The 14,723-nt window shown below is 40.1% G+C and overlaps 1 protein-coding gene and 1 long non-coding RNA gene across 2 annotated transcripts; one reads left to right on the top strand and one right to left on the bottom strand.

Annotated features, from left to right (window-relative positions):
* The first annotated feature begins 177 nt into the window (after positions 1-177).
* On the top strand, positions 178-13,090 carry LOC111941814 (uncharacterized). Its single transcript, XR_015281173.1, has 3 exons — positions 178-355; positions 9,825-9,923; positions 10,494-13,090. It is a non-coding gene; the product is annotated as an uncharacterized LOC111941814 (long non-coding RNA).
* Positions 2,184-6,885, bottom strand: PRXL2C (peroxiredoxin like 2C). Its single transcript, XM_086869869.1, has 6 exons — positions 6,638-6,885; positions 6,108-6,176; positions 4,531-4,584; positions 4,000-4,105; positions 3,628-3,759; positions 2,184-3,016 (listed from the first exon to the last, which is right to left on the bottom strand). The coding sequence occupies exons 1-6, from the start codon at positions 6,818-6,820 to the stop codon at positions 2,889-2,891; spliced, it is 672 nt and encodes a 223-aa protein (XP_086725995.1). The 5' UTR covers positions 6,821-6,885; the 3' UTR covers positions 2,184-2,888.
* Positions 13,091-14,723: the final 1,633 nt, after the last annotated feature.

Below are 14,723 nucleotides of genomic sequence, written 5' to 3'. Positions count from 1 at the left end.
GAGCGCCCGCCGCGCCCCCAACGGCCGCCCCTGATTGGGGCGCGCGGTGTGGCGTCACCGGTGCGGAGCGGCGGGGGGGTGACGTCACGGCGGCCGCGGTAACAGGTGGGCTGGGGCTCGCCCCCCACCCCCCCCCCCCACGCGGCCGGGGCGCCGCCTGTCTGGGCTCGCGGCCGGCCCGCGCTGCTGACGTGGCGCCGGCTCCCCCCGGGATGGGCGAGCGGGGCCCGGGCCGCGGGGGCTCCGCTGCCCGCCGGGCTACCCGCGCCCGCCCTGCCTGCTCCTGGAGCCTCGCAGCCCCCCGGGGGACCCCCCCGACGTGTTCCAAGTGAGGGACCCAAGGACTTGGTATTTGGTAAGGCAAACTGAAAACAGTCCAGTGCGTACAGGCTGCTGGTCTGAGCGTTGAATGGACTTACCTGAAAAGTTTAAGTAACTGGATTTGAATCTGCCTTTTAGATACGGCGGTATTTTAAAATACACGGTTATTTTAAATAGCCGTAGCACTAAACCAGGCTAGTAGGTAAAACAACTTCTGAAAACCACTCCCTTCCCACCTCCGTCTAATTGGCCATGATGAAAGCCCTTGAGGAAGTATTCTACCAAATGCTGAGTGTGCGTTTCTGCGGAGGGAAAAGTACTAGTTGCCATTTTTTTACACTGCGTGACTTTTTTAAAAAAAATATCCTTTCTAAATCGCTCTAGAGACCTAAAATTCTTCTGACACTTCAGGAACAAATTTTCCCAAGGATGAATGTGGCCAGCGTTGCTCCAATTCCTTATGAATGTGGGAGTCATTATGTTGCAGGGATTCAGCAAACTCGCCATCTGTGGCCAGATGCAAAAGGCAAGGCCGATGCCCGGATTAGGACACTTCAGCTCTTCTGCTGAATCCTCCTGTTCCTCCCTCGTTTTGTTTGTTTGCAGATTGTGAGTCTTTCTGAAGAAGTGATTTTGCTGGGATGACACAGAGGTTGTGGTATGGTTCCTGTCAGAATTGAAATAGCGAGAGTGGATAACTTTAACCTAAAGAGCTATAAAACTGCAATTTAATTCCAGTCTCTTGTAATAGTCTATAATTCTTCTAGCCATAGTTAATTTTGTAAAATGTGCTTATTAGGGCCAGCTTGAACATTTCCTTTAAAATCAAAAGCACCAAGAACGACTGCAAAATCAAAGAGGAACGAGAATCGGTGTCCTCACTGTGACTCTCAGGTGAATGAAGCAGAGGAAGCACTGCTGTTTCAGTAACATAAGGCAGAGGGGCAGATACATTCCAGAGTTCCTGGCATGCTGAAAAATATCGTTGAGCTGGGGGAGTGCTGGAGGGAGGAGACAGCGCTTTATTTGAAACTGCAGGGGCAGTATTTCATGAAAAGCAGACTTCCCTCCCCTGTGAATCTGAGCTGCCTGTCCCAGTCTGTTACGCCAAGTTTGAGGAAGCCTCTGGCCAGCCCTGAAATCACAGGGGTTCAGAGTCTGCATGTGACTACCTTTAGCCCTGTGCCGAGTGCTGTTCAGTCAAAGCAGCAACTGACAACAGTATTTTTCCATTAATAACATCCTTCTTCTAAACATGTAATATCAAAATAGGGGAGTGATGAATAAGTTGCTAAGGCATAGTATCTTCAACCGAATTACACTGTTCAGTGTTACTATGTTTCTTAAGTAAGCCTTTTATTTTTCATCAAGGAACAATGCACTTAATTTCACATGTTAATGGTGTAAAGCTTTCCAGGCCTTGCTCTGGGCTGCCAGTGGCCTTAATGGATGCAGCAACAAACATCTTCACAAAATGCCATTTCACAATTGAATTAAAGCTTAAAAAGAGAGAAAATCTGCAGTTGAGACATGTATATATGGTAGCATTTTACAGTGAAGGGCAAAGATCAGAGACTGCAGAGAAGGATACACTCCTCCATAAATCTTGGACAACCTTCATTTTTTTTCAAATTGCAAAATTGAAGCATCTCCTGGATGAAAGAGGGCATGTCTACTTTAATGAAAGCAATAGATGTTGAACATAAACATGTGCAGATAAATGGATGATATGAAATATGCCAGAACTGCAAACCAGAACACTGTTATGCTTACTTCAGTAGTCGAAGGCAGAATTAACTAAGAACAATTTATTCAGAGACCTCTTGCTCTGAGAGAAAAAACATGCATACAGAAGAAGAACATTCTGCTGTAAATCTTTATTGGAATACAAATAATTTGGCCAACTCCAAAAAATTATAATCTGATCAGATACAAATTTAAGACACACCTCTCTCTGGGCTTACATACCCATGCTTTTGTATCACACAAAAGAATTGCAGGAAATACAGGATGATGTATTCAAAATATTTATTTGAAATTGCGAAGTGTATTTCATAACTTCTGCCAGTTCCAGATGCAAAAGTAGGTGTAAACTGAAGTCCACATGTTCAAAATTGTGACTTTTCAAGGTGTATTTCAATACAAAACTGTCATACAGTGCTGGAAGCTTTAAAACAGTGCTGAGAAGTCTTGGATTGAAAGCCAGTGTTCTGTGGTCTGCTGAAGGCTAGAATCCCAAGTTCTTCCTGAGCATAATCTGATTTCTTACTTTAGTGCACCTCAAACAATGATTTTTAAAATGTATTAGCAAGATTGTTTGATTTTCCAGGATTTTTTTGCAATCAGTCTCAGTTGTGTTTTAGTTTTTATTGTCTTGTACTCGATGGATATAGCACTTTTGTATCCATCTCTAATGCCAGGTAGTTTATTCTATGCCCCAATTTTCTATGTAAGGTTTCAGATGTCCCACAAAGACACAACAGAACCAATGCTTGTTGGAGTGCAGAACAGTGGAGAACTGTTCTTGTAGAGCACAAATTTAAAAAAAAGTATATATTACATGAGTGTCATATGTCAATAATCTGGGGTTTGTTTGAGAAATTCACTGTTTTAACTCCTGCCAGATGCAAAATTGTATTAATGGGAACATGATCCAGCCTGTTTCTATCGAGGTGCAAAAAATGAACTTCATTGCCTGGAATGAGAATAACATGTAAATTACTGAATAACATATTTATTTATTCAAAGATGTAAGTGAATCGAAGCAGCATTCTGACTACCCACCAGTTATTGTACAAATCTGTACTAGTTCTGTAGACTGCACAATATTCTGTATTTTAAACAATGACAAACGATTTTTTAATTATGTTGAAGAAGCAAGGAACATTGAGACAACCAGTTTAAATCTGCTGTAGCATGATATTTCCTAATAATGTGATGACTATCATGTTGCAATTCCCCTTTCATGCTTTCTACCTCTCTGCTAAAACCACATTAAATGCCTCAAATCGAATGCAAAAGCAGAATGTAGGTAAATATCATAATGTCAAGAAAAGCCTCCAGACTTTGAGGCAGTTGTTCCATCACCACTCCAAGCAATTTCTGCAGGGCTGTGATCAGCTTTATGCCACCTCTGTGGGAGACGGGACTACACAATGACACTCTGCAGATTTCTTCACTTGACAGAAATCATCACACAGTTCAACACAAGACTGTCTCCTTGGGACTCACAGGGACAGCAGGCGAAATGGCAACAAACAGCTGAAGGAGACAGTTGTAACTTTCGCACAAAACAAAGCAGCTCACCTGGGCCTATAATAAGAGCTCCTCCCTGCTGAGCAGGGTCTCCTTGAAAATCAAAAGCTGGGCCAGTCATTGCTCTCCATACACTCCTAATGCTTCCCAGAAGTATGTTTGATTTGACATGAGGGCTCCGAACTAAACAAAACCACAAAACACTTGTTATCTAGAAATATGAAAGTATGTAAGAACAACAATGAACAGCTGCTATAAATAGTTTAGAGATTCCTGATTACCAGTGTTTTCACAAAATATAGCCTACAAGAGACAGTCTGGTGGGTAACTCACTTTCTCTTTACATTGCGATGATACGATTTTAACCAGAGCGTATTTGTTTTGTTTGTGAAAGTCTAAATAAGGTGAGAAAATGATTCTTACCTGATACTTTATTGCCTTCACCTCTTTTCATGCCAAGTATTTTATAAATTTCCCTTTGTGGATCTACATACATTTCATGTGTATACCCAGTTAAACTGCAAAAGGGCTTCAAAATACAGCGGAGACAGAAAAAGAAAGTAATATTTGTAAGGTTAAGGCAGTAGCTAGTTAGGGTCTACTGACAACAGAAAAATACTGACACCCTGCCAGTTCCACACTCCCCCTCTTATTTGAAAACTGTGTATTTGTTAGTTACCTTAAAGTGGAAAATTTTTTAGTCTCAAAGCTTCTATTAAAACAAAGTTTCCAGTAAATTCAAGAAAAAATGTTTCCTTAGCAACCCCTGGTGTTTTTAAGCTGCAAGTTTTAATTACTTGCTTTAGTCATGTATTACAATTAGAATTGCCTCATGAATACGATCCTTTTTCACTGTTGTGGCAGAGGACCACCTTTTCACACAAACCAAACCCTCAATACAGACCATTAAAACATAATAGAAGATACACTGTATTTAATGACTAATTTATTTACCTTGATGTGATGATATGATGACTGTCCAATAACTATAAGCCTCACATTCGATTCCTAGAACAGAACATGGGTATTGAAGCTGTAAAGAGGAACTGGGTGTTCCTATATGACTTCAAAGCATTAACAGAATCTGGTGTCGCAAGTTAGCGATTGCAGTGCACTGACTTAAAATTATTTGAAGTTAACATAACTTACATGTTTGGAGACTGCACTTTTGTATATCACCTGCAGTTAGCTGCTACATTAATTTATTAAGTAAAAAATTATTTTTAAAGATAAGTTGTGTAAACTTTGAGTTTTCTGTAGCATTGGTAGGATTGTCTTTTCAATTGATTGCAACATGCTACTATTTTGGAAACTCAAAATTTCCACTCAGTTACACCTATGTCTAAAGAAGCAGCACACAAGTGATGGTGCCCAAACGTCTGTGGTTTACATATATGGAGTCATTGATAGATATAATAGTGTGATTACACACACTGCTGTCTTTTGTATGTGCAGCCTTAGACCTGAGTCTAAAACAGAGCCCAAAACTTAAGTTCATTTAGGTATCAGTAAAAGCAGTTAATAAATATAAGGTTGCTTTATTATATATTTGTCTTTCCTATATGAAATCATTTCCCATATAAAACAGTTTTGCTTGTTATGAAAAGAAGCTCTCCTAAAACCAGAATATTTAAACTAAGAGAAGCATGGACATTTTTGACTTTCTACATACATTTATTTGAGGAGACAAATTAGAAAAATGTCCTTTTGAGTAACACTTATCAAACAGTTTAGAAATATCTCCTGAGAAGGGAAGCTGACAAAGAAATTGTCCCTTTTTGTACTCTCAAATTCCTAGTCCATCTCAGATGGACTTAGGTGGAATTGCTGTCAGCAATGACCTGAGTCTATGTCACTGGCTGTGCTGCTGTTGGGAGTAAAGTATGACAGAATTTCAATTAGAAGTCTAGAAGAGACAGATTGACCTTCCACATTTAGCAGGAGATCATTGTCTTTTCTGGTGTCTCCTACTATCCAAAAAATACGTGTCGATAGCAACTCCCTGCCCACTCTACTTCTCTTTTCTGTCACTGTCATTCCTATTTGTGCAGCTGTCCTGGAGAGCAGGACACACTACTAATGCAGCTTACAAATCACCATAGAAAAAGGTACTATTTTTAATCCAGATCAATTTTCTGATCTTGTTCCATGTACAACCATCAGTCAGCCCTAGTAGCATAATGGAAAGGGCAGTAGTTAGTCAGAAGACAGCTGTCCAGGCCACTACTAATACTGAAAGAAATGCCTGTCAGATGTTGTCTAACTGTTCTGAACACAGCAGTAAAAGGAGCACCAAGCTAATAGGGCAGGGAGAAATAATGCTGTTGCAACAGAGCGTGTAGTGCCATAAATCCTTTCCTGTGTCTCCTAGGCAGATTCATTATTGCTATTGTAGCAAACAATGAAAGCGCTTCTTCTGAGCACTTTTTTTTATTATTTTTTTATTCCTAGAAGCCTTATGTAAGCCTGTAGCTGGACATAACAGATCTGCTTGATTGCAGCCACAAACACATTTAGGGCAGAGTACTTACTTGTAAAAATGCCTTGGGGACTTTTGCCAGATCTTCTACGTACTCCTTACAGGTGTAACACAAAAAATTCTGCAACACACCCAACTGAATGTGTCAGAAACAGATATAATTGCAGACCTATGAAGCAGCAGACTTCAGGCATTCACCGCTTTGGAGGTGATCAGAATCAAGGAATAGGAAAGATTCCAGCCCCCAAATTTGGATTAGGATACTGGTTTAATACAAGCCTGAACAAGGACGCTGGGCCTGCAGCCTTGCAAATATTTTTATCTCTAGATATTTTAGGAATGTGATAGCTGGCTCGGCAGCAGGGAAATCAAGGAACACGATACTTGTTTCCCTAAACACGCGCCTGAAGTATTTCGTTTCTGGTAAATAGTGTTTCACTTTACCAAGGAACAGGGGGTCTCAGGAGCAGCATTTCTCCCCTTTGTGCTTTCTTCCCCTCCGCCCCAGGCCAGCCCCCGCACCCCCGCCCTCCCACAGCCCCGCCGGGAGCCGGGCTGGGCCCCGCGACGGCCCCTCCTCACCCGCACGAACAGCACGATGGCTTTCCGCTCCGCGTACAGGGCCTGGAAGGGGACACCCCTCCCGTCCGCGTCCAGCACCAAGCAGCGGGCGGCCTCCCGCAGCCGCTCCCGCTCCGGCCGCCGCTCGCAGCCCCGCGCCCGCCCGACCTGCTGCGTGACCGGGGCCGCCGGCGCCCCGGCCATGGGAGCGCGGAAAGGAAAGGCGGAGCTGGAGCGGAAAGGAGCGGGGCGTTGTGCGACGGCGAGGAAGCGACGGGGCCGGGATGGAGCGGAGCGGCTGGTTCCCGTCCGTGGGAGCCACCTCGGGCAGCCGCGCCGTGGCCCGGGAGGAGCCAGGGGGCTCGGGTGGAGAGAGCGAGCAGCCGAAAGCGCTGCGCCTCCGTCCGCCAGAGCCGGGGTGCAGCTGGTGCCCGGGAAACATAGGAGAGTCACCCGGAGCTTCCCAGGAATGGTGTGCAAGCAGGAGCAGTGACATGGTCATACGGCCTCGAGGTCGGCGTTCTTTCTGTGGGAGGCCGTAGCCTTGCAGAGGGCCCTAAGGAGATAGAAAACTCCTCGAGGAGCTATCGAGCTGCTGTATCAGACAAAAACCACACCAAACCCGGTGTCCCTACTCTTGCAAAAGCAGAGCTTCACAGTGTCTTGAAAATCAATAGCAGAAGACGCTCTAGTGCCCGCAGAAATGAGTGTACATTTCTTAAAATAAGAAGAACATTAGGTCGTTGAAGAGTGTTGTAGCCCTGTAGATTGTTGTGTCAGCTGAAAGCTTACGAGGATGACGGTACTTTTATTTTCTTAGTGGGCAGAGGAAAAAGAATTATCAGAGAGAATAGGACTTGGGGGGGTGTCTCCAGAAGATACTCTGTTTTGTGAAAATCTCTGATTGAATTAATTCCAAAGTTTCTCTTGACAGACTGTCCCAGGCTCTTTATGTTAATGCGAATCAAACTTACATCCCCAGCACTTTGAGTTAAGCCACTGCTTTTATATTACCAGGAGCAAGCACATAGAACAGGTTAAGTATTGCAGTTAGGTATGTCCTCATAAGGAGTTTGATTTAAAAGTTGATGAATTCTAATTAGTAAAGGTTAGTAAAGAACTTTCGAAAATTGTGAAACTTGTAATTCTCCTGGATGCAGTTGGAGCCAATGATTTTAATGATCCTTGTTCAGTGACCAGTATGCTGTTCAAGACATTGCTCCCACTGGCAGTTCCGAAACCAAACTCTGCTGTGCAGCAGCGCCCTGCAGCTCCCTCAGCAGGACTGATGGCAATGTGCTGCCTACCCTTGACTACTGCAAAGCAGAGAACTGACAGCTTTTGACAGGCTTTGGTCTTCATCTTGAAGCTGAAGGCCATAACCTCGTTGTGTTATGCCTGGAGTAAAACCGGGAAGCATTGGGCACTGGAATCAGGGGCACGGCTCAGGATTCCATCATCAGTAGAGCTTAAACCAGGGCCTTTGCCACTGAAGCTGGAAATCAGAAGAGGCAGTCATATCACTGTAGGGGATCTGCTGCCGCAGCCTCTGACTGGGAGCACACATCGGGATGAGACTGCTGATGAAAAGAATTGGGCATTGTGGTGTCACAAACTCAGAGGACACTGCTCCAGGTCAGTCTGCACATAGCTGACCTTGTGCGTCTAGAGAGCTTGTTCTTTCTTGATTTGAAATGAAATCTGAGGAGCCCAAGAGAAGCACTCTGCCTGTCTGGGAGAGGTGGTAAGCATTCCTACTTAGCCGATGAAGATTGTCTGCAGACTTTGCTTTATTTATATAATTTGGCCTCCTTAAACTAGCTGCAGATGCACATCCTTAACAACTGGTTTCAGAAGTATACAAGTGAGCAACTTTCTTCTGGGAGTATTTGCCAAAGCATTCTATAAAGCCCCTCAAGCAGCATGTTTCTGACTTTTGCAAGAGAATCTTTAATCTTTTGAGAATACAAATACAAATTGCTGTCACCCCCACTTTTATAGAGAAAGAATAGAAGTGAAGGCACTTGTACTCTGACATGATTTCTGAAAGGGGAAACACTCAAAGTTAGCAGTCACGTTTTGAAAGCTGAAGCTTAAAGTATTTCATTAATACATGCTTAATAAAAGTGCAGACATAAGTTTCACTTGGGAAGAAAGAATCCATATCTGCTGATACTCTGGACGGTACTAACTGTCAAAATGTGCAGTCTACTAAAACCACATAATTCTTCAATGTGTGCTGTGAATAGGGAAATTTCCTTTTCTTTCCCTTCCCCTCTTTTCTATATAGCTCACAAATATAGAAATGTGGATAACTTAAAAAACCACATTTGTCAGAGTGATGTATTTTTCATTGTCCTAAGGAGAGACAATCAGTGCATTTACATTATTAATTTTGATTCAGGATGCAAGACACTCTCGTCACTGAAGTGCAATTTACAGTTGTAGAGAGAAAATTAGCTAATATTTAATTAATCAAGGGTTGGGTTACTTTGTACTGTGGATAAGAAATTCAAATTCCTACCATTTCAAGAGGGAAAACAATAATTACACAAAGATGGTGGGTAATTTATTTGTTCTGTATTGACTAGTGAAACAAAATACCAGCTGTAATTATGCAACCTTAATTCCTTTATATACCGCAGCTGAATAAAATATTTGACCAGAGGTGTGGCCTGTATCAATACCATAAATGCACTGCCTAAAGTATATGGTGTTTATTTGTAAAGCAGTATGTTATTATCAATTTACCACATGATGTACTGTTTATTTAACACAAGGCTATTTGTTCTTGTTAATCTAATGTTGTTTAGCTAGAGATAACAAGGTTATTACTTTTCAGCGAAAATAAATTAGTGTTTACAGTTTTAGGGAAAGACATCATGCTAAATAGCAGCTAAGAATTGGTTGTTTTCAAACTGCTGTTGTAATTACAAAGGAGTGAAAATGTGTACTGTCCTATAGATAAGACAGATTCTTCTCTGTGTGGTGAGAGAAGTATCTCAGAGAAGTTGTGGACTCCCTGTTGCTGACAGTGCTCAAGACCGGGCTGAATGGAGCTTGGACCAGCCTGGTGTAGGGGAAGGTTCCCTACCCATTGCAGGGGGGAGAACTGGATGATCTTTGAAGTGCCTTCCAACTCAAACTGTTTTATGATTCTATGATAACAGTCTTTCTTCTTTATGTCTGCCTTTCATTGTTCCCTTAGTATCATGATATTCTGGGGGTATGCTTGAATAGCATCATGGAGTGATTCTTCTGGCCAGCAAGGACAGTAATTTGCACCTTAAAAGTAATTCTGCAAATGGTGGGTTCATCTCCACTTTTGCTTCCTGCTGTGTGTTCTCATCCCGATGTTATTTCTCATTAGTTTTGCTTCCTGTGTTGTGTTTTGTGGTTGTTTTTTCTGTTTGTTTGTTGGTTTTATGTGTGTGGTTTTTTGTTTGGTTTGGTTTGTGTTTCTGTTTTTGTTGGTTGAGGGGAAGTTGTTTGTTTGTTTGTTTCCCTGAAGGGGGAGTTATTAATGTTTCAAAGCTTGCCTAAGTTTTGCTTTTTGGCTCCCTTTAAAAGTTCAAGATTATTTACCAGACTAAAGGGTATGTCTGGCTGCAGTATCAGAATATCAGTGTGTGTTTTGTATCGACTAACTGTTGTTTCACAACACAGATAATAGAAATGTAATTTAAAATTTACTCAAATATTTCAGGGATTATAATGACATATGGAGAGAAAATATTTAACGGACAAACTTTACTACACAACAAAATAGCATTAAGTGAAATGTGCACATTTTATTTAATATAGCCTCAAGGCAAAAAGAGAACTTTAGATGCATTTCGTAACAACTCACTGAATTTGCTCTATTTCTGTTTTGCAGCTACCTATTATCTGTGCTGCAAATGAGAAACAGGGATGACCATCTATGTGTCAAGAACAGTAAATTACGTGTGAAGATACTGTTTATTTACTCTAAGTGCCATTGGTTTGAATCCTTTTTAAAAGAACTAAGAGGTAGCACAATACTACATAAATGGTTGAGACATGGTCAAAAAGCGAATAAAAGATATGCTACAATCCAGACATGCCAAACAGAATTGTCTTGTATCTTGTTAGCAATAAGGCTCTTAGAAAGTAAGCTAATTATCATTAGTGTAAACCAGGTGAGAGGATTAAAAATAAAGAATGTGAAAAAAAGCAGACATGATATCATGAAGAGTTCAGGGAAAATTAAGCCTTACATAAGACTGGTATCCTGAAGGGAAAATGAAAACTTTTTTGAAAATTTTATATGTTGTTCCTTTTTTAACTTCTCCCCTTCTCCCTGCCTTCCTTGCCCACCCTCTCCCCACTCCCAGTTTTGCTTATATGGGAAAGTGTGTACTATTTCCATTTTCTATGTTCATGGAGAGTTGGATGTATAGTTAGCAGTAGATTCAGTTCAAATGGCTCTTTTATTTATGACAACATTGGTTTTTAGCTACAGTTAGGAATTCCCTTCCTGAGACCAGTGGATGGTATAATATTTTCGCTGGAGGCTAATAGCTTGTGCTAATTATAGCACACGCTTGAAACAGATCTCATTTATTTCTTGGTATATAATTAAGAGTAGCATCACTTTAGCATCAGACATATCTCTTGAGCCTCTTTACTAGAGGGATCAATTAGAAACCCAGGCCAGTTCTCATAAAGAGAAAATAAAAAATAAAATTAAATAAATTATTAAAATTATAAAATTAAATAAAAAATAAATTTGATTTTTTCACAAGCTTGTCTGACTGCTTGTATCCTAAGAACTACAAATCCATGACCCATGTCCACTCTCCTGCCTGTCAAAATGGCTGAAAAGTGTTGACTCTCTTAATATTGGCTGACTGAGGTGATAAATATGCCAAATTCTGATGAAGTAAGCCACAGTTTTCATTTGGTGGGTACTTCCTTAAGAAATTATTTAAATAAGAAAAGGAGTTTGAAGATAAAGTGTCTAATGGACATGTGAACCCTTCATCAGAAGCTTTAGACATTACAGCTTTCCAGCTGGCTCTCCTAGGAGTGCCTTTAAAATCCTCTCCAGTGGAAATAATGTGTTTGGTTGTTTAACAATAAAAGCTTCTACTACAGCCAGTAAAATTCTTGCCAGATCTGAGGTGGAGGGTCTAGCCCTGAAAACCTTTTAGAACTGGAGTTCATATGGATCCTGGTGTGAATCCTGCATTTGGTGTTTTAAGACATGATTGTTGGCTTAAGGCTCAAAAATACAGCCCCTTTAGTGTTTAAAAAAGAAAGCTGTTTTTCCTTCAGCAAAGATGTCAGTCTGCTCCAGATTTTTCTTTCTTAATGAAGCTATTTATTCTTTTTCAATTGCTATTTTCAATTATCTTTTTAATATATTTCTAGTACAGTCATTTGTTTATGCACAAAACTAGCAGTTAAAGTGAAGATCAGAATAAAAAGGTGAATATAGATACATTAAATATACTTTAGTTAGAGACAACCATAAATTAACATATATTAATATATCAGCTAAACCACAAAATCTTTAACTGGAATGTCTGTAAATGTAGAACAAATGTTATCTTTCTTTGCATATCGGTGAAAGGCCATTCAAATGAATTCAAATTTATATAGTGTTGTTTCATTACACCCTCATCTTTCATATTGTAAGTTGCAATGTGCAATGTCCTTCTGTCTGCAACATTTCACATGTAAAAGTTGAAGAATAAAGTGCACAAAACCAAAATCTGTTAAAAAAAAAAAAAAAAGAAGAAAATAATGGAAAAGGAATGAAAATTCTCTCTAAGCTCTATTTTTTATTTTCCTCATTGTTCCTCTGTAAAATGTTTGCAACTTTGTTTTCTTGGTGCTGATGTTTATGCATCAATAATTTGTTAAATGCAGCTACTGACATTTCTGCATAGTATGATATGAGTCATACTATGAATGACATGAGTCAGGTTTTATTTCAAACTGAATTGACTTGTGCTGTCTCCAGAGCATGACCAGCATCCCCTATTTAAAAACTCTTAAAGCACTTCAGCATTCAAGCCGTGGCCCTGCCATGGTTTCCAACGTATTGACATAGAACCCTAGTGCTTTCAGTATCAGTTTGACCATACAAATAAATTAGCTAAGTATCATATCAATCAATCTGCAAAACATATGTGTTTCTATGTTGCTCCTATCATTAACTCTGTGAAGGGAAATCCTTTAAAGAAGTAATAGTTGTTGTTTGAAAATAGCAGAAGGGAGAAAATAACTGGCTTACAGTCTGAACTGGATCAACACAACTGTGTCTGGAATTGCTGTACCAGCAGGAATCTCTTCTTGCTAATGTAATTTGTGTGTCCCTTTCTGAGTAGTAATTGCTCTGTTGCTTTTCTTAAATTAAAAGCCCGTATGACAGACAAGAATTAATTGAAGAATTGAAGAATTCCTATTCCTTCCTACGGCTTAGTGGACTGCTAATTGCTAAAGCAGGTGAGTTGAGGCAGGGATTGTTTATATGTATTTAGTTAAACAAATTTGTAAAATAAATTTTGATTGTCTTGGTCTATGGACATACTTATCTTACTCTAAAAATGACTTCAGGAGGTATGGTCCACTTGAAAACACATGTATAATTCTTCTTTTCTCCATGGTACATTTTGCATGTGTGTGTGTATCTGCTTTGGAATGCTGCTTCTGTGGCCTCTCCTCTGTGTCTTTTGGCAGTGACTTTTGCATAAAAGCTTTGATAAAGTACTGTTTAAAATCATACCTTTTAGTTATTTTTCCTTCTATATCTGTGTAGCTGTATTCTAAACAGGTCATTGTAATTCAGCCTCTGTTTCTGACAATGTTACAAGGAGATTATTCACACTTGAAAGTTAATTCTGACTAAAGTAGATGTAAATTTAATTTCTGTAGCTATTGCTGAGTAACTCCACTAGTGGTTGTGCTTATTTTAACTCTGCTTATCTGAAATAACTTTCAAATAATGAGACTAAATCAGAATAAAGAATGATTCTCTAGGAAAAGACATGTAAAAACATGAAGGTGTTCAGAATGTCTGTAACTTATATTGTGGACAAGCTGTGAGAAGTCTTCAGTGGTACATGCTTGTAGCTTTTTTTTGGGAATTTCATGTCAAAAAAGTACCTTGAAGTATCTTTGTTGTTATCTCTGATGTCACTTAGATAAAATTTTTATCTAGTTTGAAACTTGCCTAAGAATTCTGCTTCCTTTGAAGGAAACTGGTGACAATTCTCTAAAACAAGTTATTTACTGGATTCCTGTTCCAGAGAAAAAGATCATTAGGAGCAGGGAGTCAACAGCTGGCGTGCTGAATGGTGGATGCACCAGTCTTTACACAAAGAGGGTGATCCAGTATGTCTGTAGTTTTACACACAAATTTAAATAATTTATGTAATCCAAGAAATATTTTATGCCTTCCTCAAGTTCTTAGAAAGAGGTGTCACACATAAAGATGAAGAGCTATCTGCTGTGGGTATGAAAATTCCATTTTCCTGGATGCACTGTCTGCTTCTGTAAATTTTTGAGGCACTTGTGGGGTCGGAACAGTGGTTTTATTTTAAGCATAGCATGCCACAATACTTTCACTGGAAGACTTGTGAAAAATGGAGGGCATGGGAAAATAGTGTGCATGAAAGCAGAAGTCTCTGTTACAAGATCTCTTGACTACTTCAGCAACATGTCAACCTGGAATAACAAGCTTTCACTAGAAAGTTGCTGGTTCTACTTCTGTAAAAAGTAGAAGCTTGAAAATAATGACCATGAATGTAAAAATCCAAATTCTGCTCAGAATGAATCATCAGTGTGACCTTTGCAAAATCACCTTTGAAAAGATTCTGCATCAAAAGCAACATTTACTTAAAATTGGCAATACTGAAGTTACCACTGGCTACCACTTCTTAATGCTTTCTGTAAATGCTGCAATGTCTAGCCTGTCCCACTTCAAATTAACAATGCATGACTTGTACTTCTAGGGGGAAATGTAGTTGTACCACTCTTCTCAAGACTGTGTGAAATAAAAGCTCTTTTCTCATTGAAGCTGTGGCATGACCTTGTCGAGCACTTCTTGACATGTAGAGTTCTAAAAGAGTGCACAACT

This window comes from Cyanistes caeruleus, chromosome Z (assembly GCF_971803275.1).
Source record: "Cyanistes caeruleus chromosome Z, bCyaCae1.hap1.1, whole genome shotgun sequence".
Taxonomy (NCBI): Eukaryota; Metazoa; Chordata; class Aves; order Passeriformes; family Paridae; genus Cyanistes; species Cyanistes caeruleus.
This window is presented reverse-complemented; position numbering and strand designations above follow the sequence as displayed.